Source organism: Panthera onca, chromosome E1 (assembly GCF_046562875.1).
Source record: "Panthera onca isolate mPanOnc1 chromosome E1, mPanOnc1 haplotype 2, whole genome shotgun sequence".
In the NCBI taxonomy this organism is placed as follows: domain Eukaryota; kingdom Metazoa; phylum Chordata; class Mammalia; order Carnivora; family Felidae; genus Panthera; species Panthera onca.
Window position 1 is genome coordinate 14,114,375 of NC_138352.1, and position 26,565 is coordinate 14,140,939.

At 55.0% G+C, this 26,565-nt stretch overlaps 1 protein-coding gene across 3 annotated transcripts in view; it reads left to right on the forward strand.

Annotated features, from left to right (window-relative positions):
• RNF213 (ring finger protein 213) overlaps nt 1-26,565 on the forward strand; it is a 105,331-nt gene that overhangs the window by 65,900 nt on the left and 12,866 nt on the right. For all 3 annotated transcript variants that reach the window (XM_078438035.2, XM_078438034.2, XM_078438036.2), the window contains 23 exons: nt 170-309; nt 525-669; nt 873-1,011; nt 3,877-4,068; nt 5,137-5,282; nt 6,680-6,834; nt 8,819-9,037; nt 9,441-9,622; nt 10,175-10,295; nt 14,036-14,136; nt 14,228-14,410; nt 15,381-15,550; nt 15,656-15,755; nt 17,115-17,226; nt 18,295-18,505; nt 18,744-18,934; nt 19,634-19,756; nt 20,514-20,624; nt 21,181-21,423; nt 21,709-21,790; nt 23,337-23,371; nt 24,465-24,559; nt 26,114-26,273. In XM_078438035.2, coding sequence (XP_078294161.2) covers nt 170-309; nt 525-669; nt 873-1,011; nt 3,877-4,068; nt 5,137-5,282; nt 6,680-6,834; nt 8,819-9,037; nt 9,441-9,622; nt 10,175-10,295; nt 14,036-14,136; nt 14,228-14,410; nt 15,381-15,550; nt 15,656-15,755; nt 17,115-17,226; nt 18,295-18,505; nt 18,744-18,934; nt 19,634-19,756; nt 20,514-20,624; nt 21,181-21,423; nt 21,709-21,790; nt 23,337-23,371; nt 24,465-24,559; nt 26,114-26,273 — 3,356 coding nt within the window. The remainder of the gene's footprint in view (nt 1-169; nt 310-524; nt 670-872; nt 1,012-3,876; nt 4,069-5,136; nt 5,283-6,679; nt 6,835-8,818; nt 9,038-9,440; nt 9,623-10,174; nt 10,296-14,035; nt 14,137-14,227; nt 14,411-15,380; nt 15,551-15,655; nt 15,756-17,114; nt 17,227-18,294; nt 18,506-18,743; nt 18,935-19,633; nt 19,757-20,513; nt 20,625-21,180; nt 21,424-21,708; nt 21,791-23,336; nt 23,372-24,464; nt 24,560-26,113; nt 26,274-26,565) is intronic.

A 26,565-nucleotide genomic window follows, 5' to 3' on the forward strand; every position in this document is an offset into this window, starting at 1 on the left:
TGTGAGCCCAGGACGGGAGGGAAGGTTGGTGCTGGTGGAGCCCGTGACCCGGGCCTGCCGGAGCCCGGCCCGTGTGACCCGCTGCGGGGGTGAGGGACCAGGGAGGCCTGCGGGCAAGAGCCCGAGTGCAGCTCCCTTTCTCCGCGGCTTGATCGCACTTCTGTTGCAGTGGAGACGGGACACGGGGCTGGTGACAGCCCAGAGGAACCGATGGAAACCGAGGCTGTGGGGTCAGAGGAGGCACCAGGGGTGGACCTGGGGACGGAAGGCTCGACGGCGACGGGCAACGCTGAGCAGGGTGGAAGCCATGTGAGTTCTGGCTCCTTCTAGTTCTGGGGCCTCCCGGGACACGGGCCTACCCCACAGGCGGTCCCCTCCTGTCTCCCGGAGTCGAGGCCCTGGGCCAGGGCGGGATCTGACCGGGCTGAATCCCCGGGGGGGCCCACAGCCCCCGACAGCGACTCTCGAGGGATGGGGGGGCGGCGTGGGGCGGGGAGGCCTGACTGTCCCCGTGACACGCACAGATCATGGACACCACCAGCCTGCTGAGGAGCTGCATACAGAGTGCCGTGGGCACGCTCCGCGACCAGGATGGCCGCCAGCGCAGCATGCGGAGAGTGGAGATCCTCCTCGGCCTCCTAGACGAGGACGACGACGACGAGGTCAAAGGTATGGGGCCCCACGGGTGGCACGGGGGAGTGCGACCGTTGCCCCTGTGGCCCCAGGGCTCGCAGAGGCCGCGGGTGCAGCAGGGACCTCGGTGCAGCTCCCAAATCTCGCCCGAGACCCTGGGGTCACTGGACGTCCATCAGAGCCCCCCGCTCGATGCCCGTGGGGGATGCCCAAGGCCCATGCCCTCTGCTTTTCTGCAGCCGCATTCTTGCGGGCATCCAAGGCACGCCTCTACGTCCTCCTAAAGCAGCAGGAAGACCAGTCCCTGTTCAACATGAAGGAGTGGGTGACCCGGGAGGCCTCGAATCAGGACGCTCTCCAGGAGGCAGGCACATTCAGGTACCGGGCCGTGGGGGGGGTGGCTCGGTTGTGGCAGTGGGACACAAGCGTCCCGGCCGTGGACGGCTCGCCCACGCGCCTCGTCTGCAAGCTCCGTGCGGTTCAGAGCGGTCCCTGTTTTCCCCAAAGGGGGCAGAATGGTCTGGGTGGAGGTCAGATGGGGTTTGCTAGACTCTGGTCTCCTTTTCTGCGTGTGCACGTTTTGTCGTAACAACAGCACCCAACTTCCAAAAGTACAATGTGTGTCCCCGCAGGGTGTTAACCCCGACCAGCGTGGTCGTCCGTGGAAATGGCTGCTGTTTTAGGTTACGGGGAAGGGGACAGGCAGGGAAGGAAGGGGAATGATTTTCTCAGGCCTGCCTCTTAGTCGAAATCATTTGATAATACAAACGTCGGGTCCGGGAGTATGCATGTATCACCCGTGCTCCTTTTTCCGTAAAACCTGGACCCTTTTCTCAGGACTAAGTCAAGACACCTGGTGTTCTGGAGGGAGGCGGGACACGGTGGGTCCCACAGGGAAGGTCCAGCCGCCCCGAGTCGGCAGGGTCCTCTTAGGCTGGTCACACATCCTCGTGCCCTGGTTCCTCACTTCTGAAGGAACGTTCGGCTCCTCTGGTCTCATACGGGTCCGGTCTTCCCCAGCCGTGATCGGCATGGCCTCGGGACCCTGCCTCTGTGTGATGGGCTGGTGGGAAATGTGGGAGCCCCCAGAGTTCCTGCTGCTGGTTTCGTTGCTGTGGGGGGCAGTTCCTGCTTCTATGTTTTTCTTTAGTTATCCTTAGTTTCTTTCCCACTTACGCTTTCTGAGTAAGGAATTTCATAAGATCAGATATTAATCTAGATCATTTTCCTTGGTTACACCTTACAGATATTATATTTTTACTTTTTTAACGTTTCTTAATTTTCGACAGAGAGAGAGAGAGAGAGAGAGAGAGAGAGCGTGAGCAGGGAGAGGCAGAGAGAGAGGGAGACACAGAATGGGAAGCAGGCCTCAGGCTCCGAGCTGTCAGCACAGAGCCTGACGTGGACCCAGGGCTTGGACTCACAAACGGTGAGATCGTGACCTGAGCCAAAGTCGGACTGAGGCACCCAGGCTCCCCACTCCCCTTACAGATATTATTAAATATTTAATTTCATGTCAGTAATCCTTAAAATCTCTATTTTTGGTTTCCCCTCCAGCGGCCAGACTCCCCACACTCGGCAGGTGTCCAGAGCGGTGTGTGGGGCCCCTCCTTGTCACTGCTCTGCTGTTGGCTGTATTGAGACTGGCCCACCCCTCAGCAGTTGCCGGGGGTGTCTGAACACCCCTGCATGGGGTGGTCAGACCACAGCTGTAACTCACCTGTGTCGGGTGTCAGGTGGGCTTTGGAGCCTGCTAGTTCACTCTCACAAGCCTCTGGGGGCCACTCTGTTTACCGTCCATGTACTGGGGACCTAAGTCACTTCCCCTCTTGCGATTAAAGTCCAAATCTTTGGGGCGCCTGGGTGACTCAGTCGGTTGAACATCCGACTTCGGCTCGGGTCATGATCTCGCGGTTTGTGAGTTCGAGCCCCGCATCGGGCTCTGTGCTGACAGCTCGGAGCCTGGAGCCCGCTTCGGATTCTGTGTCTCCCTCTCTCTCTGCCCCTCCCCCACTTTCCCTCCCCCCGCCACCCCCCCCCACCCCCCCCCCGCAAATAAATAAACATTAAAAAATAAATCCAAGTCATTTTAGTCTTGGTTTTCCCCGATGCCCAAAGCCCGCATACCTGTCCAGGTACACCTTCCCCTCTCCCCCCACTGCCGGCTTCTACGTTTCATCCTGTGGTTTCCTACGCTTTTTTCTACTCAGGCATTTTTTTCTGTAAATCAAGTGCTCTCTTGACTGTTAGCGTGCTTCGTTTCCTCCCTAGACGCTTGTGAAATCTCCACAGGTCCCTGCACACTGTGTACTTTTAAAAGGAAAGTATTTCTCTCTCCTCTTTTTACAATGGAACCTGACTTTTTCTCCCCAACGTTAGCTCCCTGGTAGTAGGTTCTTTGCAGGGTATTATAGAGTTCACGATCACGCATAAACATCGTTATAACAGCGAAGTACAACAGCGTTAACAGAAGCAGGGGAACGTGTGTACGTATGTAAACCCTTTTGGATCCAATGTCCACAGACATGAGTAAAACCATGTTTTAGAGGGGCGCCTGGGTGGCTCAGTCGGTTGAGCGTCCGACTTCAGCTCAGGTCACGATCTCACGTTCTGTGAGTTCGAGCCCCGCGTCGGGCTCTGTGCCGACAGCTCAGAGCCTGGAGCCTGTTTCAGATTCTGTGTCTCCCTCTCTCTGACCCTCCCCTGTTCATGCTCTGTCTCTCTGTGTCTCAAAATAAATAAACGTTAAAAAAAAACCAAAAAACAAAAAACAAAACCATGTTTTAGAAAAGCGTGTACTTTCCTGTTTAACTTGACCCCCAACACACTTATTTTGGCCTGTGCTTTATCATTTTCTCCCTGCAACTGTTGTTTGTTTTTTCTTAAAGTAACTTTTTTTCCCCCAAATGAATGTGGTCCCTGTTTTCTGTAGAGAGCCTCTACTTGCTTTGGGGAAATAGCTATATAACAAAACACAACGGATGCTACTTGGAAACTGATTCGATGTAGAATTAAGGTCCATTCTCGTCCCGTCTCCAATCCGTTTCTACCTGTGAACTTTTCTTCGGGTACTTAAAAATGACGCCAGTTTCCATGTGTTGCCAGAGCTGTGGTGTTGCATCGATAGACCAGGTGTCTCGTGACCAACGAACCGAATGTCAACAGAGTCCCCTCCCCCCCCCCCCCCCACCGCGCTCCTTGCTTGCCGAGCTGGCACGCGGTCTCCTCTCTCCCCCACTGCAGGCAGACCCTCTGGAAACGGGTCCAGGGTGTGGTGACCCCCCTCCTGGCGAGCATGGTGTCCGTCCTCGACATAGACAGCAACCTCGAGCTACTGATCAGGCCAGACTCTCCATCCTGGACAAGAGATCTTTGGATGTTTATTTTCCGTGACATCAAGCTTCTGAACATTCCTCTTGTGACAAATGATATGAGGTGAATAAGAGAGTTGAGTGTGTATGTGTGTGTGTGTGTGTGTGTGTGTGTGTGTGTGTGAGTGAAGGGAAAAAACCGTAAGGCAGGTGTGGCCTTAACATGCTCATCCAAGTAGTTGATGAAGTGTATGTATCGACATTGGAATCACAGTTATTTTAAATGCTGGATCTGGGGCGCCTCGGTGGCTCGGTCATTTGAGTGTCCCACTGTTGATTGCGGCTCAGGTCATGATCTCGCGGTTCGTGGGATCGAGCCCCAAGTCGGGCTGTGAGCGCTGAGCACGGAGCCTGCTGAAGATTCTCTCTCCTTCCGCCGCTGCCCCACTCACACGTGCACACACTCTCTCTAAAATTAAAAATTAAGAAATTAAATGCCGGGTCTGTTTGCAGCCTAAGGGCGATGGCATCGCTGTAACAAACGGGGGTTCTTGAAAGTTCCGAGAATTCCTTGTTTCACTCCCCTTCCTCGTGGCCCTGCTTTCAGAGCACCACCCCAGGTAAAACGGCCAGCTTGGGCCTCATCCGGACTGGTGAGGCTGTGCTTCGGAAAGCCCTTTGATCAGTCAGCTCTCCCTGCCCCTCATTCCGTGGCGGGACCCACATACCCTGCCCCGGGCCTGCCCTTGCACAGCTCACCCTCAGCCGGCCTCCCAGAAGTTTCCTCTTTGGATATCAGGGGCTTCGCTTTTGGAGCGCGGGTGAACAAAGAATATTTGAATACGTGGGATCCTGGATCTCGAGTGGAAACACTTATTTAGACGACAGGGCACTGTTGACCCTGAGGGAAAGGGTCGCCTCCCACGCGCCGGGTTCTGTGTCGAAGGTGGACGGCGAGGGGAGGTCCAGGCACCGCACGGCCCGGTTCTGCCCCAGCCTTCGGGCAGCCTGCTTGACTTCCCAGCCTTGTTTCGTTGTTGTCTGTGAAACAGATGACACATGGACGTGCTTGAGTGCGTTTATAACGGAAGCCCTGAGCCGTGATCTGGGCCAGCCTTTTCGGCACCTGTGCTGTCGAGCGCGGCATCAGAGGTGGGGCTTGTGTCGTGAGCAACCCCTTGTCTGGCTGCAGATCCAAGAGTGAGGTGCCCTACATCATGGTGCAGAACTACATGACCCTTCCAGAGGACATCTCCAGCGACATCCCGTTTGGCTGGAGAATCAAAGGGTATCTGGAGGAGCTGTGGGTCCAGGCTCAGTACATCACTGGAGCTGAAGGTGAGCCCCCGAGGATGCCGGGAGACGGGACCATGCGCTGGCTCCCCGTCGTAAGTGGGCCATTCCCATTCGGAACCTTCTAGGCAGTTCGGGCATCAGGACTCGGGAGACGGCCCGAGCCGAGCCTTTCCCAACAGCGTCCGCGACGTAAGCGAAGTTCTGTCCACACCGCGCGGTCAGTGTCCTCGGAGTCATGTGGCTCCTTGCTCTGCCGTCACAGGTCAAGCAGGCCTGGCCATAGGCATATCCCGGGAAAACCAGGGGTCACGCACCCTTGGGAAAAGTCATCTTTCCATCTTGCATGCATGAAGTAGACTTTTCAAAGTTTACTCATAGTATTGCCTTTAAAGAAACCAGGTCAGGGGCGCCTGGGTGGCGCAGTCGGTTAAGCGTCCGACTTCAGCCAGGTCACAATCTCGCGGTCTGTGAGTTCGAGCCCCGCGTCAGGCTCTGGGCTGATGGCTCGGAGCCTGGAGCCTGTTTCCGATTCTGCGTCTCCCTCTCTCTCTGCCCCTCCCCCGTTCATGCTCTGTCTCTCTCTGTCCCAAAAATAAATAAAAAAAAAAAAAAAAAAAAAAAAAGTTGAAAAGGAAAAAAAAAAAGAAACCAGGTCAAGGGCGCTTGGGTGGCTCAGTCGGTTAGGTGTCCAACTTCAGCTCCAGGTCATGATCTCGCGGTCCATGAGTTCGAGCCCCACGTCGGGCTCTGGGCTGACAGCTCAGAGCCTGGAGCCTGCTTCGGGTTCTGTGTCTCCCTCTTTCTCTGCCCCTCCCCTGCTTGCGCTCTGTCTCTCTCTCTCTAAAATACATAAACATGAAAAAAAAATTAGGTCCAGATACTTGAAGATGAACTTACTTCTCTAGGTAAGCATTCTGCAATGTTTTCAGAACAAATTGAAGCCGTCTCTGTCCTGAGGAAGGAGTATTTCCTTTTTCGAGGCTGTACCCGTACTGCCCCTGCTTTCCTGTGATAGCGTGTGGCCTGCGGGCTGGCACTCGTCCCCTAGAGGCAGATCTTCCTGGTGTGAGCAGCGTGTGACCCCCCCCCAGCCCCCGACGAGCAGCCCCCTCATTGGTGACCCACTCAGACCCTGGGATTCCCGAAGCATGACATGATTTGCTAGAACATAAAACCTGTTCTGTCTGCGGTCGTCTTATCCCTTTGGGGCCAACTAGGCTGGTGGTGACTGAAACTGAGTATTCGTTTCCGTTATCCCGCTGGAAAGGCGTCCGAAGTGTCTAGAAAAGGCCATTAAATCATGCGGCTTACTCCCGTTTGCCGAGAGCTGCCCTTCAGCAGAGCCTTATCCTTGCCCGGGGGACACTGGGGTTCTGACCGCAGGCCAGGAGACACGCCTCAGGCTCTCCCTCTGCGCCCTTCTTTGCTCTGCTCTGCAGGACTGTTGAAGAAGTTAGTGGAAATCTTTCAGCAGACCTCTCTGGGCAGGTTTCTCGCTCAGCTCAGCGCAGAACAGCAGGAAGAACTCTTTCTGTGCTACATAAAGGACTTCCTCCTCTTGACGATGAGAGTGTCCACGTGGGAAGAACTGAGGGTAAGTGCTCACTCTGGGGCAGGGGAGGGGGCCACTGGTGTCCGTGCGGCTGGGCCGCACTGTCCCTCCACCCTCAGTCCCCTGTCCGGGGCCCCCTGCATCACGGGCTTTCCGTTCACGCAAGGAAGGCCTCCAGTGTCCCTGTAACGCCTTTTTGTTTTTTATTTACTTTACCGTATTATTTTTTTAACACCTTCTTTTCGGGGTGCCTGTGGGGCTCAGTCAGTTAAGCGTCCAACTTCGGCTCAGGTCATGATCTCGCCGTTCGTGGGTTCGAGCCCCACGTCAGACTCTGTGCTGATAGCTCGGAGCCTGGAGCCTGCTTTGGATCCTGTGTCTCCCTCTCTCTCTGCCCCTCCCCCACTCATGCTCTTTGTATCTCTCTCTCAAAAATAATAAACATAAAAAAAAATAACACCTTCTTTTCAAATGTGGAGTCCCTCTTGAAGAAAATTAGGTAAATATTTAACTGGCCACTACAGGTAATAACTAACTGAAATTTCAGTGGAAATTAGGATACTTCTGATCACCTACTGGGTTCACACTTGAGGGTATGTAAAAAAGGAAAGTGACCCATTTAAGGACAACATACTTATCACCAGCGTGATTAAGGGCTGACAAAATATGCTTAGGAATCCCGGAGGGACCTGGCGGGCTCTGTCGGGGGAGCATATGACTCTTGATCTCAGGGTCGTGAGTTCAAACCCCATGTTGGGTGTAGAGATTACTTAAAAAAATAAATGAAATATTCTTAGGAATCAGTAAGAAAGTTTCCTAATTTTAAAAACTAGATGAAAGTTATAAACCAAGTATTAACAAAATAATTATGCAGAGATCCACAAAACAGAAAAACTGGCCAGCCTCACTGATAAGTCAACAATACCTGATCGGTTTTTAGGTTTTAGGTTCTTGCCCATGTGGCGAGACTGTTTTTTTTTTTTTTTTAATGTTTATTTATTTTTGAGAGAGAGACAGACAGACAGACAGAGCATGAGCAGGGGAGGGGCAGAGAGAGATGGAGACAGAATCCGAAGCAGACTCCAGGCTCCGAGCCGTCCACACAGAGCCCGACGCGGGGCTCGAACCCACAACCGTGAGATCATGACCTGAGCCAAAGTCGGATGCTTAACTGACTGAGCCACCCAGGTGCCTCTGAAGACATGTTTTCTTTTTTTTTAAATTTTTTTTAACATTTATTTATCTATCTCTGAGAGACAGAGCATGAATAGGAGAGGGGCAGAGAGAGAGGGAGACACAGAATCTGAAGCAGGCTCCGGACTCTCAGCTGTCAGCACAGAGCCCAATGTGGGGCTTGAACTCACGAACCTTGAGATTATGACCTGAGCCGCAGTCGGATGCTTAACTGACTGAGCCACCCAGGCGCCCCAAGACTGGTTTTTAACTGGACCCAGAAGCGCCCCCGTTACAGATGGTGTTGTGAACCAGCATGTGCTTCTGGAAAAGTCCGAGGGGTTGTGTTGAGAGCCTTAGAAAATCTGAGGTGGTGTCTTTGTCCTGCGTGTGTTACCAGATGCAGACAAACATTTCATCCACAAGAATGTTCTTTCCAGCTTTGTTTCTTAAAATGGCAAAAAAAAAAAAAAAAAGGAAACAATTTAATTGTCCATAATTAAAGGCCAGACAAATTAAGTGACAGCTGTTTGATTGGTGACTGGTTGTTTTAATGGGCACACACGTTCACAGTGAGGGTCTCCCAACGTAATTAATGACAGAGAAATGTTCACAATGTGATGTTAAGTGGGGAAAAGAATCAGACATACACCATGGTCATGATCTGGGGACAAAACGGGGACAGGGTATAGATAAGAAAATGCCTAGACAGGGTGACACCAAGACGTACCCAGGGACCGTCACAGTGTGTGTGGTTTTTAAGTTTCCCTTGAGCGGTCGGGATTTTCCACCGTCAAAACATAGCTTTTGTTTTGCTTTCCAGTTTACGCTAAAAGCTTGCTTCTCGTCCCAGATTTTGCAGGTGGCGCTGTGGTCCTGCATCTGTCAGCTGCAAGCACAGAGGCCACAGGAAAGGGTCTCCTTACCGTGGGTGCACGTGGCTTATCAGCATTTCCGGAGCCGACTGCAGAACTTTTCCCGAATCGTGACCACCTGCCCCCAAGTCCTACAGATGTTACTCTACAACGTCATGGGAACCGTAAGGAACGACAGACTGGACGGACCCGAGCTGGTATGGCCTCTCCCGGGTTCATTTGTGCTCACGGTCTGGGCTTGGCCTTCCTGGGGCAGGTGGGTGGCAGGTGGGGGGCAGGTGGGGCAGCTGGGTGGCAGGTGGGGGGTGCTTCCGTGGCCGCCCGGGACGGGAAGCCCCAGGAGCCGTGTTCTGCCTGGGAGACCTCTTCCCGGGGCCGTATGCCCGGCTAACACACAAATGTTAGGAACACATCTGACCAATGCTTCCTATATCCCGGGACAAGAGGGGAGTAGGCGACGAGCCTAGAACAGAAAAACACGGGCTCACAACCTGGACCTCTGGGCTTAGGATATTAGAGCAGCCACAGGGGGCGCTGCTTAGTCAGGGGTTTGTTCTCTGTCCACCCGCCCCCCCCCCCCCCCCCCCCACCTTCCGCCAGACTCTGGATGCATTTGCAGCGATGGCCTGCACGGAGATGCTGACAAGAGACATCCTGAAGCCCAGCCCCCAGGCTTGGCTGCAGATGGTGAAGAACCTGTCCATGCCGCTAGAGTTCCTGTGCTCGGACGGGTACCTGCAGACCTGCGGGGAGATGGCCAGAGATGTCATCAGGGAGGTCAGGTGAGGCCAGGAGCCCGGCCCCCACCGGCCCCTTCCCCACGGGCTCATGGGGTCCTCTTGCCACAGAAGAGGGTCCTCTCTTAATGTCTGCTGAGTCTCCTTTACCGCCAGGCATCATGCCGACGCTGGAGACGAAACGGACGACAGGGCATTCAGGGAGCCCCGCGGGGGGTGGGGGCGTGGAAAGGGGAGCAGCAGAGCCTACGGTCCCTGCAGTCCCCGCAGGAGAAGTGCTGGCAGAGGGGAGCAGCAGGAAGGGGCCCTGGGCGGGCGGCAGGGCCGCGGGGAGGGGACGAGCAGTCAGGGTAGGCATCCCGCGGGGGCACGTCCCGTGCCGGCCTTCCAGGGTGAGGCGGGACTCCTGACCCCGAGTCTGCGGGAGGGCGTGGGGGACACGAAAGTGACTGGGGGCGGGAGCACGCCGCAAAGGGCTCCTCCTGGAATCTTCCGTCTGCCTTCACCACTTCCCTGTCTCGGATCCCTCCCTGCACCCTTGTCCTGCGGTCTCAGGCGCTATTGTCCCAGCCCAGTGACGACCACCTGCTCTTACAGAACCCAGTGGAACCGCATTTTCCCCGTGGCCCTGTTCGTGGAGCACGTGCTCCTGGGGATCGAGAGCCAGATCCCCGAGCTGTGCGAGCTGGTGACCGAGTACGTCTTCCTACTGAACAAGGTGAGCTCGGGCTCGGCAGGTGCACTTTCCGGGGACGCGGGAGCTCCCGGCCTAACCTGCCGTCACCCGCGGGGTGAGCGTCCTTCCCGCTCTCTGCCCATCTTACCTGGGAGCGCAGCGGGCGCGCTTCCTCCGCGGCGGCCGTCAAGCCTGTGCGTTTGCCATCTCCGTGGCCACGCGCTTAGCGGAAGGTGATCTCTGCCTCTGTTACCCCGGGAGCTTTGCGCAAACGCACCTAATGGTGTCAGCTGTCCGGGCTTTGACGTGCAGGCCGCACGCTCCGAGGAGGGCGGGTATCGGTGGTGGAAACGATATGCGAGCTGACGTGCCTCTCGTAGGACAGTGGGAGCCTCAGCAGTCGGGGCCGCGGGCCGCTCCCCGGGTCGGGGTGTCCCTGCTCCTGCGTGCTGTCCCTCTGTCGTCCTCACTATACAACCTCCACCGTGTGCTCTGAGAAGGCTGTTCCTGCTGTCGCCACGGGCCGTTTCAAGAGCACAGCCCAGAACGTGTCCACCCGCTTGAGGTCGCAGCTCGCCGTCCTGAGCGTAGTCACAGCCCCCCCTGGCCGCCAAGGAGGCGGAGAAGCCCCTGGTGGCGGACTCCTACAGCCCGGTGGAACCTGGAGGCCGTTTTCAGGGAGGGAAGAGTGGAGAAAGAACTCTAGAAAACGCTGGCCTCTGCCACCCTGGCGGCGGGGGAGGCACGCATGACTCCCTTCTTCCCGCACAGAGGCCAGTCCCGCGGGGCCCCTAATGGCCAGGTGACCAGCTGGCTAAGACATGAGTCATCCGGCCCCTGCACGCCGGTGTGCACGCACTCAGGCGTCGTCAGGCCCGGCCTGTGGGCTGATGTTCCCCAGAAACGTCATGGGCTTCTGGCTGGCTTTCCAGTGAGATCCACGCGTGAGTGACCACGGCTAGAGGTCTTTGCTCATTCATTTTCACACCTGAAGGCTCTTGGGTCTGTGGCCTCAGGCGACGCTCGTCCCCTCCAAGGACAGCCTTGAGCCCACTCGCATTGCCTGGAAGGCTGGCTCCTGTGGTCTGCCCGGAAGAAAGTCTTAACCGGAAAGGCGAGGGGCCTCAACCCTTCTCTTCTAGTGAGGCCGCCCTAGAGTTGGCCTGTGCCAATAGTCAGCAGAGCCTCCCACAGGACTCTGGTAAAAGCTGCAGAAGGGTGGATATTCTGAGTTTTCTCAGTTCTGATAGAAAGGATGGGTGGGTGGGTGGATAGGTGTAGGTACATAGGTAGGTAGATATATAGATAGATACGTAATAGATGGATAATAGATGAGATAGATGATAGGTAGATAGATACTAGGTAGATAATAGATGATAGATAGATAGATAATAGATACAGGGAGGGAGGGAGTTCTCTTGCTCTGTGATCCGCCTTCCACGGTGTCACGGATGACAGTCTCACCGGATGTTTTGTTGACTTGCCAGTCTGTAACACTCTATCCTTACCATCCACCGTCCAACCACTAGACTGCTGCCATTTTTTTTTTTTTTTTTTTTTTACTGTGGGAAGATACACATCACATAAAATTTGCCATTGTCACCATCTGTAGGCGTACAATCAGGTGGCACTGATTGAGTCACACCGTCGCACAACCATTCCCCACTCTCTGTCTCCAGAACTCTTCTGTCTCGCAAGACTGAAACTCTGCCCCCACTGAACACTAACTCCCGGTTCCCCGCCCCGGCCCTGGTGCCCACCATCCTCCTTTCTGTCTATGGTTTTGAGAACTCTAGGGACCTCACAGAAGGCGAACCCTACGGCATCTGTCCTTTGGGGACGGGCCGATGTCACTCTGCATGTCCTCAGGGCCCACCATGTTGTAGCAGGTGTCAGGACCGTCCTCCTTTATAAGCTGAATAATATCCCATTGCGTGGATGGACATAGTTTGTTAATCCAGTCATCCACCGATGGACCCTTGGGCTGCCCCCACCTTCTGAAAATAGGAACCCTGCCGTGAACACGGGTCTGCAAGTGTCTGAGTTGTGCTTTCAGCTCTTCCGGAGACGAACCTAGAAGTGGAAGAACCTAGAAGTGGAACCGCTGGGTCATATGGAGACTTTGTGCGTAACTTTTTGAGGAGCCGCCGAACTGTTTTCCACAGCGGCCTCACCATGCCTCTCCTGCCAGCGACCCACCGAGGTTCCAATTTCTCCATATCCTTGCCGACACTTGTTACGTTTTGTTTTGTTTATCATAGCCGTCCTGATGGGTGTATCCCTTTGTGGTTTTGCTCTGCTGTTTCCCTAATGACCGATGACGGCCAGCATCTTCCTAGGTGCTTACGGCCCAATTGTACGTCTTCTTGGGAGAAATGTGTCTCCAAGTCCTTTGCTCCCTTTCGAATTAGCCTGTTGATTAACAAATCAAATTTAGCAGGGTGTTAAAAACCTATCCCATTTCTTTTTTTTTTTTTTTTTTTTTTAATGTCTATTTATTTTTGAGACAGAGACAGAGTGTGAACAGGTGAGGGGCAGAGAGAGAGGGAGACACAGAATCTGAAACAGGCTCCAGGCTCTGAGCTGTCAGCACAGAGCCCGATGCAGGGCTCGTACCCACGAACCGTGAGATCATGACCTGAGCCAAAGTCGGACGCTTAACCGACTGAGCCACCCAGGCGCCCCAAAAACCTATCCCATTTCAAAGTAAGATTAATCTTGGGAATTCAAAGGTAGCTCAGAATCATAAAAATCTATAAATGGTATCAGTTACGTATCGAATTAGAAGGTCAGCTCTAAGTGATCATTTCAGAAGGGACAGGAAAAGCATTTGGTAAAATTTATGAAGTGGAAAAAAGATACTCGTGGCAAACTGAGAATACAAGGAGTTCCTTGTTATGCTGTTAACGCCCAAGGGTATACATAACATAAAGATATCTATTGCAAGCCTCATGCCTAAGCCCAAAATTCCAGACGCACACCCACCAGACTCTTAGCTTGTATCGTTGAAGATGCACATTTCCTAAAAACTAGCATCTCCACTTGTGAATACAAACCCTAGACACTTCCCGCTGCTACTCAGACACATGGAAGGATGTTGGGTACAACACGGTGGGGACATTCCAGATGCCCAGGTAACCAGAAAGCAAGGAGCTGACGTGTCTGCCGGGGGGTGCCATACAGCGGGTAACATGAATGATCAGGACTTAAAAACACTGAAAACAATAATGTGATCCTTATGCAGGCGTGCAAATGTCCTGCACGCGGGAATGTCGGGGGGCCTCTGTGCGAGGGGAAGGAGAGCAACGCTATCAGAAGGGCACCCAGGGACTTACAGCCGTATCTGCCGTGTTTGGTTTCTTGAAAAAATCACCTAAAGCAAATATTCCAAAAACGCTAAGAGTTCTTAAAGCGTGGGGGTGGATCCTCATGTGGTCATTACGTCATCATTTCAAGTTTGAAATCTCTCGTCATGGGAGAAGCGTAAGCCTTAGAAAGGACAAGAGAGGAAGGGGGGGGAATCACAAGTTGCACATCTCGTCCTCCCCCCCCCCCCCCCAAAGCAGCATGATAACAAAGGACATTCAAAGCTAGATAACTGCTAGAAACAGAAAGGCCTTACCCTGCAGGCAAACACCACAGCCCCGCCCCCAACTCCAGCCCAGTGGCCGGAGGTGCCCGCTGTGCGCACCGTGTCGCCCCGGGCGTGTCGTGCTGGCTGGCTGAGCTCTGTCCCTCTTCACTGCTCATTAGCATCCTTGTCACTGCCCCTCGTCCCTCAGTGTCTGCAGGAGAACTCTGACATCAAGACGTACCGGCCCTTCGTTGCCGTGATGGTCACTCTTCGTAAGTGTAAGGACCAGGTCTGCAAGACCCTCGCCAGGTGAGACCTTTGGTTCGCGATCCCTGCGGGAGACAGCCCTGCACGTGTGGCACCTGTAGCTTCAGAACCGGTCACCCTTCTTGGATCCTAGGGTTGAGATTCAGCCGTGCCCCGTCTGCCTGGGAGACGCACAGGACCCGGTGTGCTTGCCCTGTGACCACGTATTCTGCTTGACCTGCGTCAAGGTCTGGGTCATCATAGGCCAGATGAGATGTCCTTTGTGTTTAACAGACTTGCCAGAAAGCTTCTCTCCAGCAGTGTCCCAAGAGCACAGGTAAATCGCCCTTTCTTTCTCTTGAGCTTCCTCTTTTTCTTTCTTTTTTGGCAAGTACAGTATTCAGAAATATAAACCGTATTAACCTTAGAAAACCTGACTTCAGAGGTGCCTGGGTGGCTCAGTTGGTTAAGCGTCCGACTTCGGCTCAGGTCATGATCTCCTGGTTCGTGGGTTCGAGCCCCCTTGTCGGGCTCTGGGCTGACAGCTCGGAGCCTGGAGCCTGTTTCGGATTCTGTGTCTGCCCCTCCCTGCTCTCACCCTCCCTCCCTCTCTGTCTCTCTTTCTCTCAGAAATAAATAAACATTTTTAAAAAATAACTTAAAAAAATAAAAGCTGACTTCAGAGAACCATCCTAAGAGAGACGGCCACTTGCGTAGCTTCATAAGCACCTAGTGTCCCGAAATGATTCTCTCCCCGAGACACACGTGAGCATAGATTTGGGAGATGACCCGACTAGCGGAAATAAATCAGAAAGTCATAAATTAGATAAAGCCGTCACGAGACACCCGAGGAGCTTAGGTGGAAGAAGTTTGCCTCCCCCCCAACCCGAGGTGCCAGCTGTGCTTGGCCACATGTCCTGCGGGCCAGTGGTTGGCATCGGCAAATGCTCGGTGGGCTCAGAGCCTTCCGCTCTGCCATTGGTGACTCAGCAGCCTTCCCTTCCCGCCCCCCTTCCGATAACCGCCCGAAGGCGGGGCACACGGCCAGTCTAGCGGGCGGGGTCTTTGCAGACTTTAGCAGAAAAGGGTATCACTGGCTGGTGCAAATGATCAAGGGGCCCCTAGAGAGCAGTTTGCACCCCGTCCGGCCGTTTGCACCCAGCTCTGAGTTTGCACCCAGCTCTAAGCGCCCGTAGCAAGGAGATACTTGTATCTCTTTACTGAAGAACACGAGGTGTCCAGCCTGGGCAGGGATCTGGGGCACGCTCTCCAAGCACTGACTGTGCCTCCCCACCGTGTTCCCCTAGGAATGCCATCAGGAAGCACGCCTGTATCCGGCAGATGTGTAACAGTTTCTTCATAGACCTGGTCTCCACCATATGCTTCAAGGATAATTCCCCACCAGAGAAGGAGGTGATAGATGTTCTGCTAAATTTACTCTTCGCGCAAAAGGAGCTCTTAAGAGGTACCTCCCAAAGTAAGTTGCTTTCTGCCCGTAGACCGAAATAAATCCTGGCTTCCTCCTCTGACTTTTTTGTGTCCGACGTGAATAATGAGCTACCCCCTCTCTCTCTGGTTGAAGGGCACCGTGAACACACAAAATCTCTCTCCCCCTTCGATGACGTTGTGGATAAGACCCCTGTCATCCGTTCGGTGGTGCTGAAACTGCTTTTGAAGTACAGGTAAGCACAGCCAGCCTGGAGTGAGCTTCTAGAAGCTGCTTTGGGGGAGCTTTTTCAGTGGGGCACCCCCTGGTTGTGTGTGTGACGTCTTCGGCTGTAGGCATTGAGTTCAGCGTAGCTACGAGGCACCTTGTTGGGGGAAAGAAGACGTGTTTTGGGCAGGGGAGCGTGTTTCACGTGCGAGAACGCGTGAGCCCTGCGGTTCTGAGCCTCCTCGCACAGCTATCTCGTTTGGGGATTTGGGGGGATGGACGGTAACTTAGAGCGGCCCCCCGCCCTCATCGTCCTAGGCGTCACCTACGTTTTGTGTCAGCAGTTACATCCGTCTGCTTCTGTGAAGGGACAGAGACGCCCACACAGTGCCAAAGGCCAGCGGTCGTGTCAAATTATGGTATTTCAGAAAATGCCGAGAAGGCTGACCTGTGTCCCAAGGCTTCTTTCAGAGGACACTTAGTGTCCCCGGCCTGTGCCCTGGCTTGACAAAGCATACTTCGAGGCGACGGCAAAGTCAAGATGCTACAAGAAAAGTTCCAACAGACGGGGTGCCCTGGGTGGCTCAGTCGGTAAAGCGTCCGACGTCAGCTCAGGCCGTGATCTCACGGTTCGTGGGTTCAAGGCTCGCGTCGGGCCCTGTGCTGACAGCTCAGAGCCTGGAGCCCGCTTGACCCACTGAGCCGCCCGGACTCCCCTAAACGTTATTTATTTATTTATTTATTTATTTATTTTTTAACGTTTATTTATTTTTGAGACAGAGAGAGACAGAGCATGAACGGGGGAGGGGCAGAGAGAGGGAGACACAGAATCGGAAGCAGGCTCCAGGCTCTGAGCCGTCAGCCCAGAGCCCGACGCGGGGCTCGAACTCGCGGACCGCGAGATCGTGACCTGAGCTGAAGTCGGACACTTAACCGACTGAGCCACCCAGGCGCCCCGACGTTATTTATTTTTAACACGTGTGCGGTGTATGTTTTAAACTAGTTGATAAGTATTTTCAATTTTTTTCAGTTTTAATTTGGACCGTCATCAACATCGATAGATGGAACCCACATCAACAAAGCCCTTGGGGTTCTGTGTAATTGTTAAGACCGTTAAAGAGTTCTGAAGCCAAGAAGGCTGAGAACAGCTGGTCTAAAGTACAGAATTATATTCCTCCAATATTGTGCTAAAATATTTTCAGTACAACCATGTTATAAAGTGTATGTACACACGTCTGTATTTATACAGGAGGAGAGAGATGGATAGGTAGGTAGGTAGACAGATAGATACTTTCTCTCTCTCCCCCTCTCTCTCTCTTTTTTTTTTTTTTTTTTTTTTGCAACACGAGACCTGAGATCACCAGGTACCATATGTCTCTTTCCGTAGCTTCCAAGAAGTGAAAGATTACATCCAGGCTTACTTGTCCCTTTTGGAGGAGAAAGCGTTCTTGACTGAAGATAAAACTGAGCTGTACATCCTCTTTAGCACCTGCCTAGAGGTAAGCGAGCCGTCAGTACCCTGAGCTCCTTTTGCAAACTAGCTGGACCACGCGATCTGTTCAGTGGAAAAGTGTCTCTGAAAATTTACAGAATATCATTTTAGTGGGTGAAATTACCAGACGCTCCGCTCCACACACAGAAACACTGCTTCTGCCCCCAGCAGTCATGTGTTCTGATGTGTCCGAGCCTGGGCGAGAGGAAAACACCACTCCTCCCAGGTTAACCGTGCTCATCTCCGCAGGTGGAGAGGCTGTGGCTGTGATTGCTTGTCGTATTTCTTCTCTCCGTACTTTCGCTATTTGCAAAAATGTTACGATGCACATGAGAAAATCATATTATACGACGTTTTTTCTTCCTCAAAGGTTTTCTCTTCCCCTCCTTCTTGCCCCTAAAATAAAAAAGGGTTGTTTGTTTTCCATGATTCAAAACAGGTACCTTCAACCTTACGATATTTTTTTTCATGTTTATTTATTTATTTATTTATTTTGAGCAAGAGAGAGAGAGACAGAGAGAAAGTGTGTGTGTGTGTGTGTGTGTGTGTGTGTGTACGTGTGTACGTGTGTACGAGTTGGGGAGGGGCAGAGAGAGAATCCCAAGCAGGCTCCACGCTGCCAGCACAGAGCCCGACTCAGGGCTCAAACTCACAAACCGTGAGATCGTGATCTGAGCCGATATCAAGAGTCAGATGCTCAACTGACCAAGCCACCCACGCTCCCCCAAACTTACAATATTTCTGTCTTGTTCTCCGTGGTCACACTGTGGGAATTTTGGAAGGTTGGGGATGTGCATATTAAAAAGAACAACATCCTGGGACACCTGGGTGGCTCAGTCGGTTAGGCGTCCGACTGGCTCAGGTGGTGATCTCTGTTTGTGAATTCGAGCCCCTCTCTGTGCTCTGTGCTGACCGCTCGGAGCCTGGCACCTGCTTCGGATTCTGTGTCTCCCTCTCTCTCTCTGCCCCTCCCCCGCTCGCACTGTCTCTCTCTCTCTCTCTCTCTCTCTTTCTCTCTCAAAAATAAACATAAAAAGAAAGAACATCCTTTTTTTCCCGGTTCTCTGTTCCCTAGGATTCCATGTACGAGAAGGTTAGCGCCCTCTCTAGCAGCGAGGGCCAGAAGTGCCTGAGAGAGGACGGGGTGTTCCTGGACACCTACTCAGCACGGCACGGCCCCGAGCCTGCCGGCGAGGCCTCAGTAGACCACCTCCAGGAGATGGCCAGGATCCGCCTGTGTCTCAACAGGGCCTCTGACTTCCTCTCCGGGCTCCAGGAGGGCTCAGGCAGGTCTTCGTCCGCACCCCTCTCCACCCCAGGCCTAGAGAGCTCGTTCTGTGGGAATTCGGGAAGCAGAGCGATCCCGGTCTGCCCTGTGTCCCCTCCCTTCTGGATCGGTCAGCACACTGTGAGTTCCGGACGCCAGGGCCCGTGCTGTTCGCGCCTGGCTCCGGGTCCCGGACGAGTGAGCAGTGAGGACAGCGGGCCGCCGGGCCCTCACGCCTGTCTCGTTGTGCTCTGCAGAGGCGGCCGAGGACAAGCAGCACTACCTTCGGCAGGTGGAACGCTTCTGCAGGCAGGTCGGGAACGACTGGTACCGGGTGTACCTGGTGCGGAAACTCGCCAGCGAGCGGGGGATCGAGTTCGTGCAGCGCCTCTCCCGGCCAGGCCACCCGGCGCGGTGGGTGTTTCCCCAGGCGGTCTTAGCGCAGCAGGTGAGTGGCGCGGCCTCCCGTCCTGGCCTCGCCCCCCCCCCCGACCCCTGCCGGTCCAGCCCGGTCCCCGGTGCCTCCCTGCAGCCAACCTGCCCAGGCTTGTGGTGGCGTTTCGGTGGCCTGCCCTGGGGGACAGGTGGGCGCGTGCACTTCTGGTTTGTCCCCTCCCTGCACAAAAAGCTGATTTGGGCCTCGCCTTTGATCTGGCGTGATGTGGGCAACGCAAAAGAACGAACGTGTGGCTTTTGCTCTTGCAAGTGAATAGTAACCAGCTAGCAGAAGTCCTTTCTCTCCCGCGTGGGCAGGTACAGGAGGCAGGAGAAAGAGGGTAAAAAAGCTGTAGCAGTTTTGGCTCCGGGGCCCGTTCCCGGGGTGACAGAAATGGCACTCGGCATGCTGGCTTTCCGTGTTACCTCCGCTGGGAGCCTGGCACGGGCATCCTTACGGCACTGTTGTCTGTGCTCCCAGCGGGGACAGAACACAGCGACACGGTCAGACCTGCCTCTTCCTCCCCAGTCCTGCACCCACTCCCCCCTCCACTGCGCGAGGAGGCGGCCTGTCCCAGCACAGCAGGGGACCGTCCTGCCTGGGGCCGGACCTCTAACCATCGCCTGGGTCCTCTACCTGTCAGGGCGGTTCTTTGCTGACCGTGTCCCCCCACGTCCCCACTGTGATGAACCCGTGTCCCTGGCCTTGCAGGAGGATCACTCAAGCCAGATGGACCGGTACCTGGTGCACGGTGACAAATACAAGTCCCTTCGTGACGCGGTGGGCAAAGCCGTCCTCGAGTGCAAGCCCCTGGCTATTGCGGCTGCTGTGAAGGTAGGCCGGCCCCTCCTCCCTGCTTCCCTCGGTACCAAATGGCGCCCCAGAGCCAAGTCATGTGTCCACGGCCCCCGCATGCCTGGCCGAAACAGGAGGATGTTAGTAACCGAGTTAGGGGACAGATTCGCTTGACCTTGCTGACCCGCCCGGTAGGGGCCATCAGCAGCCCCTATGTGACAGGGCACATGTTATTTCCTGTGAGACCCTGCTTGAACATCACTTCCTCTGAGGTCACCCTGATGGGAGGTGCGCGGGCAGAACTGGGGACGATGCTCCTACCTGTGCACGGTCGTGACTCCCGTCGGTGCTGACGTGGGCGGTCATTTCCTTAACGAGGCAGGGAGTTCATTCATAGAGTCACCTTCGAGCGGTTCTGGTCTTGCTTCCTCTTGGAGGCCCCGTGTACCCTGGGACTGTGCCGGGAAGCGAGGAAGTAAATACACAGCCTCGCTCTGCTCGGTGGGGGCGGTTTCCAGGAATGGCGGGGTGCTCAGAAGGAGAACAGCGGTGCTCTCTCTTACGTGGGTGCCAAGCGGCCTGATAAACGCACTGAGCTGCATGGCGGAATGTCTATGAGCCAGGCGGCCTCAGAGTCCTTGGCCAGGGGCCGCCCTCGAGGTGCGGGGGGTGGCGGGCGTCCAGGTCTCGGGAAAGGCTGTCCCGCCTCCCCCTGGTTTAAGGCCAGAGTCAGCAGGACTCTGGCCCTCAGTCGGACGTGTGTAACCGAGCCTCACCGGCGTCCTCGCCTCTTCAGGTCTCCAGGAACCCCGGCCCTCAGCAGGCAGCCCACTTACTGTTAGCGCTTTTCAGAGAGGTCACCACTTTGTACAGACTCCCTGATGCAAACCTCCATCCTAAGCCAGAGGTGAGTGTCCACACTCGGGACGGTGCTCACAGCCTCAAAGCCCAGAGGGACTTTTCTTGAATAGAAGTAAAAACCACAAGGGTGCCCGGGTGCCTCGGTTTGTTGAGCGTCCGACTTCGGCTCACATCACGATCTCACAGCTCGCGAGTTCGAGCCCCGCGTCGGGCTCTGTGCCGCCAGCTCGGAGCCTGGAGCTGCTTCGGATTCTGTGCCTCCCTCTCTCTCTCTCTCTGCCCCTCCCCTGTTCACGCTCTGTCTCTGTCTCTCAAAAATAAATAAATACTTTAAAAAAAAAAAAAAAAAAGGAAGAAAAGTCAAGAATATAAGATACTGTTTACAAAGCAGAACATCAGAGTTAGCCCTGGGATGTGTGGTGCTGTGTCTGCAGATGGAAATTCTCTCATCTGGATAATCTCCCCTCAAACGGTGACAATCAACCGTATTTTCCTTCCTACTCGATATGTGTCTGGATCGAAGTGTGTGGCTAGCTTAAGGAGCCAGTGTTAGCCTTCACGTCATCGTCTTTGATATATTTTTCAACATGTTTTCTCGCCAGCAACGTGAGGCTCTCAACAGCTTCATCGAGGAGAGCGAGGTCCTTTCTCATCGGGATATCAAACTTTTCGCAACCTCCCTCGTGGCCGACACTCTGCCCTTGCTGAGCACGGGTGCCCGGGACAGCAGCCTCGAAGGCACGGTGGCAGAATTGGCCGTCCATGTGGCCATCCTCCTCCTGTGCGGACACAGCGAAGTCTTGGAACCCCTGAGGAATCTGGCCTTCTCCCCGGCCACTATGGCGGTAAGCCCGGGGGCTGGTTGTCACCACAGAGACCGAGGCCGTCCCTGGGCACCCGTAGAACCCGTGGTCGTCCCGCGGTCTCCTCTCTGCCTCTGTCTCACTAGACGCCTGAGCCCCCAGCGATGGCGAAGACCTTGCCCTGTGTCATCGCGCAGGGAGCCCTGTTCTGTTTTCCCCGGTGGAGAGCGTTGAAGCGGGCTGCAGAGGCCGCTTCCCAGCCCCAGGCGGTGGCAGCCGGCCGCGCGCCCACGTTCCTGAAGCTTCTCTGCTCTCTTGGCTTTTCAGAGCGCTTTTCTTCCAACGATGCCGGAAGACTTGCTGGCTCAGGCTCAGAACTGGAAGGGTCTGGAAGGCGTGCGCTGGTACAGTAAGTGTCAGTCCCCGCGATGTGACACGGGGCCCACGCGCTTTGTGCCCGAAGGTCCCAGACACCTGGCCGGTTCCGCCATCGGTGCTTTCGCAGAGCGCGGCGCCTGCTGGCCGCGGACGGGGCGCGTCAGCCCCTTCCTGAGCGCCCGGGGGAGGGCGCGCTGGGCACACTCTTCCCTCCCTGGGACATGAGCCACACCAGAGGCCCGGGCAAGGGTCAGCTCACGCCACGGCCCAGGTTCCGACCCAAAGAGAGTTCTTTTTTAAATACAGAAGCGGGGGGCGCCTGGGTGGCTCAGTCGGTTAAGCATCCGACTTCGGCTTAGGTCATGATCTCACGGTTTATGAGTTCGAGCCTCGCGTCGGGCTCTGTGCTGACAGCTCGGAGCCTGGAGCCTGCTTCGGATTCTGTGTCTCCCTCTCTCTTTGCCCCTCCCCTGCTCACACTCTGTCTCTCTCCCTCTCAAAAATAAATAAACATTAAAAAAAATTTTAAAAATAAAAAAATAAATACAGAAGCGGGAGCCCAAACGATGGCACCTGTAATTCGTGTAAACTTTGCTGTTGCCTGAGTAAATCATCCTTTTAATTAATTAATTTATTTATTTATGTTTGAGAGAGAGAGTGAGCTGGGGAGGAGCAGAGAGAGAGGGAGAGAGAGAATCTTTTTTTTGTTTTTGTTTTTTTTTAACATTTATTTATTGAGAGACAGAGAAACACAGACTGTGAGTAGGGGAGGGGTAGACAGAGGGGGAGACACAGAATCCGAAGCAGGCTCCAGGCTCTGAGCTGTGAGCGCAGAGCCCGATGCGGGGCTCGAGCCCACAAACCGCGAGATCACGACCTGAGCCAACACCAAGAGTATGTCAAGAGTCGGACGCTTAACTGACTGAGCCACCCAAGCACCCTGAGGGAGAGAGAGAGAGAGAGAGAGAGAGAGAGAGAGAGAGAGAGAGAGAATTGTAAGCAGGCCCCATGCTTAGCACGGAGCCCAGCGTGGGGCTCAATCCCACAACCCTGGGATCCTGACCTGAGCTAAAATCAACAGTCGGACAGTCAACCCCTACCGAGCCACCCAGCCGCCCCTATTTATTATTCTAAACAGACACAGCCAGGACTTGCCCAGCCCCCCTCCTTTTTTTTTCAGTTTATTTATTTATTTTTTTATTTTTTCGTAATCTCCCAATGTGGGGCTCGCACCCACGATCCTGAGATCAAGAGTCCCACACTCTTCCCACTGAGCCAGCCAGGCATCCCCTGAGCAAAGAATCCTTTTGAACTGGGTTTAAAAAGTTGTTACGAAACACGCTCCTCAGAAACAAAAAAGTTGAAAGAGAAAGGAAGGGTGGCTCCCGGGGTAGCCCGTGGCACGAGCCCGTGAAGGGAGCTTCTCTGCGTGTCCGATCAGGCCCACGCGTGTTTTCACTGACGTGCTCCGCGTCCTGCTGTGGCTGCGCCGGAGAGGAGAGTGTTGGCCTCCTCTCTTAACCTTGGGGCATGGGGTGGAAACTCAGCAGCCAACGTGTGTCCTGTTCTTTCAACAGTGTGTCCCAACGGTCACCCCTGCTCTGTGGGAGAGGTGAGTCGTGGTGTCCAGGGAGGGGGGCGGAGCCCAAAACGTCTGTTCCCGCAGATCTGAGGCTGGAGAGGCGGGCATGGAGGAAAAGGTTGATAAGGGTCTTGACCTCTAGGAGAGCGCAGACCCTTTTGAAGGCCGTTGAAGGCGACCAAGGGCGCCGCGGGTCTCCACACGTAACCCTCTACTGGGGGGCTGTGCTGGGCCCTGTGGGATGTGCTCGGGTGCGGAGCAGTGTTCCTGGCTTCGAGTCACCAGATGCCAGCAGCACCCGTGTCCCCAGCGTGACAACCAAAAGTGTCTCCAGACGTTGCCAAAGTCCCTGTGGGAGGCAAGACTGCCGCTGGCCGTCCTTCCCGGCCACTGCCACACGGGATGCGTGACACGTGTCTTTCTGTAACAGCAAGGTGTTGGCTGGTCCGTAGTCTGGATTCCTAGCCCAGGGAGGAGATGTGGTCTAGATACCGAGGGACAGGAAGAAGACCCCCGGGGTTATAAGCCCCTGGGGAGAGGGCTGCGTGCGCCCCGTCTCTGCGTCCCGCGGCACCCGGCCAGGGCTCTGCTCGCTCAGCAGCAGGCTGTTGAATTGAACAAGTAAACGAGAGACCTAGAAGAGAAAACGCGTCCTTCCCGGGACCGCTCTCGGCTCCGACGCTCCGCGCTCTGGGGCTTGAGGCTGGTCTGGCTGCGATTCGCAGTATCCGGGAGCACACAATCTGGTTTGGAAAAAAATGAGGTTGTGGAAGGAGCGAACCATGTTTTTTTTTTTTTTTTAAATAAAAAAAATCCCAGCAGAGTTGGGGAACTGGGTTTGAAGGCCGCGGCGGTGTTCCCGGCGCGAGACGACAGGGCCCGGGCGTGGGCAGTCGGGGCAGCAGGGAGGAGCCGTGAGCGCGTATCAGTCTGTCCTGCGCAAAGCCCCCGTGTCCTGGCGCCCACCACGTTTGCACGGAGCACGCGCCCCGGGCCCCACGGCTCCGGCAGCCCCCCGCACGTGCCTGCCGTCCAGCGCGGTCCTCGGCCTCCCGCGTGGGCGTGTGCGCCTGCAGCGACAGTCGTCCACAACTGAGCGTGGCCCCGTCTGTGTGTGTCCTAGTGTGGCCGGCCGATGGAACAGAGCCGCTGTGTGGACTGCGGGGCTGTAATTGGCGGGATTAACCACAGACCTGAGGACGGGTTTCTTGCTGTCACGTAAGTGAGACGGGCATTTCGTTTCAAAGCGATCCGACTACGGGTTCTGGAGCCTGATTCTATTCCAGCGGGTAACTTAATACTGAATACAGTATTAATAACTTGTGCATTTGGGCCTGTCGGATCTCAATGCCAAGGTCCCTGTGGTCATGGAACAGTGCGGTGTCCGCTCTGTCACTGGCTGACTGGCCTTTTTTTTTTTTTTTTTTTTAATGTTTATTCTTAGAGAGAGAGCGGGGGAGGGGCAGAGAGAGGGAGACACAGAATCCAAAACAGGCTCCAAGCTCTGAGCCGTCAGCACAGAACCTGACATGGGGCTCGAACCCACAAACCGCGAGATCATGACCTGAGCCGAAGTCGGACGCTCAATCGACTGAGCCCCCCAGGTGCCCCTTAAGTTTCTGGGGTTTTTTATAGAAATTTTGGTTTTTCAAAGATTTTATTTATTTTATCTTTTGAAAAGTGTATTTCTTTATTTTGAGGGAGACAGAGACAGCATGAGAGGGGGAGGAGCAGAGAGAGAATCCCAAGCAGGCTCTGAGCTGCCAGCACAGAGTCCAATGTGGGGCTCGGACATACGAACCGTGAGATCATGACCTGAGCCGAAGTCGGACGGTCAACTGACTGAGCCCCCCAGGCGCCCCTGACTGGCCTCTTCTCTGTAAATAAGGCCACACATGGATACATACTTGCATTAACACCTGTCATTCGGATGTCTTCTGTTCGGGCCTGGGGCGTGGCCCCCGTACAGATATGCTTGCCATACGCAAGTGACCTGGTTCAGAGCGACAGTTAAATCTGCGAAGCCACAAAGTGGGCATTTTTCTATCTGAGCCCACGCCGTCTCACTTGGAGCCTCTCAGCTGCCACCACTATTTGTGGGACGTGAAGGAGACAGAGTCCGTCTTATCAAACAGTCCTAGGCTGGTGTCCTGATCCCAGCCTTCTCTCGAGAGGAGTGTGGCTCTCCGTGCTCCCCCAGAGGGCAGCTGGGGCCCCTCCGTGGCCATCACATTTTCGCTAGTCCGCTGCCATTAGAGTTTAAAATATCCCAGCCTGTTATCGCCACAAACCATCGGAACGTCCCAGAATCTCCAGTATTTTTGCAGCTGTCTGCCCTGCTGTGCCTCCCACCTGGGTGCGACACGAAACTCTTGGCCGGGCCTTCCATCCCATTTCTGATTTGGGGAAGATGAGATCGGGGTGCACATGCCCCCGATGTCCACGTCACCTGTCCCTAGCCTACCTACCCCCCCTTCAGGGGAAGGAGCAGGTGCGGACCCCTGTCTGGACGCGCGGCTCGGGGGCAGCACAGGCGGCCGCTCGGGTCAGCCGCCTCACGCTGACAATGCCTCGGGCTGCCGGTCAGACGGGAAGGTGAGGCTTGGAAGGGGGACGCCCCGAGGCGAGTGGTCCCGGCGACGAGTACCATGGCACCATTCTCTTCCAAATGCGAACCTCGTCCGCACGGCCCGAGAGTCCGAGGTGTGCCCCTGGGGCCGAGGAGAGATGACCGGCTTCAGTCTCTACCCTGTCTTCTCTTGTCCTCTCCAGAAACCACGCAGACAGAACGCAGACTGGCCACGTGCTGGGAGTCGCGCTGGGCAGACGCGAGACGGTGGCGTCCGACCGACAGCTGGCCCCCGCGGTCTTCCTGCTCCTACGACTGCTCACCCACCTGGCCATGCTCCTGGGGGCGGCCCAGAGTCCCGAGGTACAGCCCGCAAGCCTCACGCTCGGTTGCGAATTTGCAACGACCCGCGAGTCGTTTTGTCCAAAAAGTGCTGGCCACCTCCTGCGGGTCAGGAGTACGTATTTGTTGCCAAATCCACAAAGTAGCGTAAGGTTCACACCCCCCTCGTTTCCCTGCTGGCGGGGGGCCCTACCCATCAGGTTCTGTAAAATCCATTTTCTTTGTTTTCAATTTTTTGAGTGTTTGTTTATTTTTGAGAGAGACAGAGCATGAGCGGGGGAGGGGCAGAGAGAGGGAGACACAGAATCCGAAA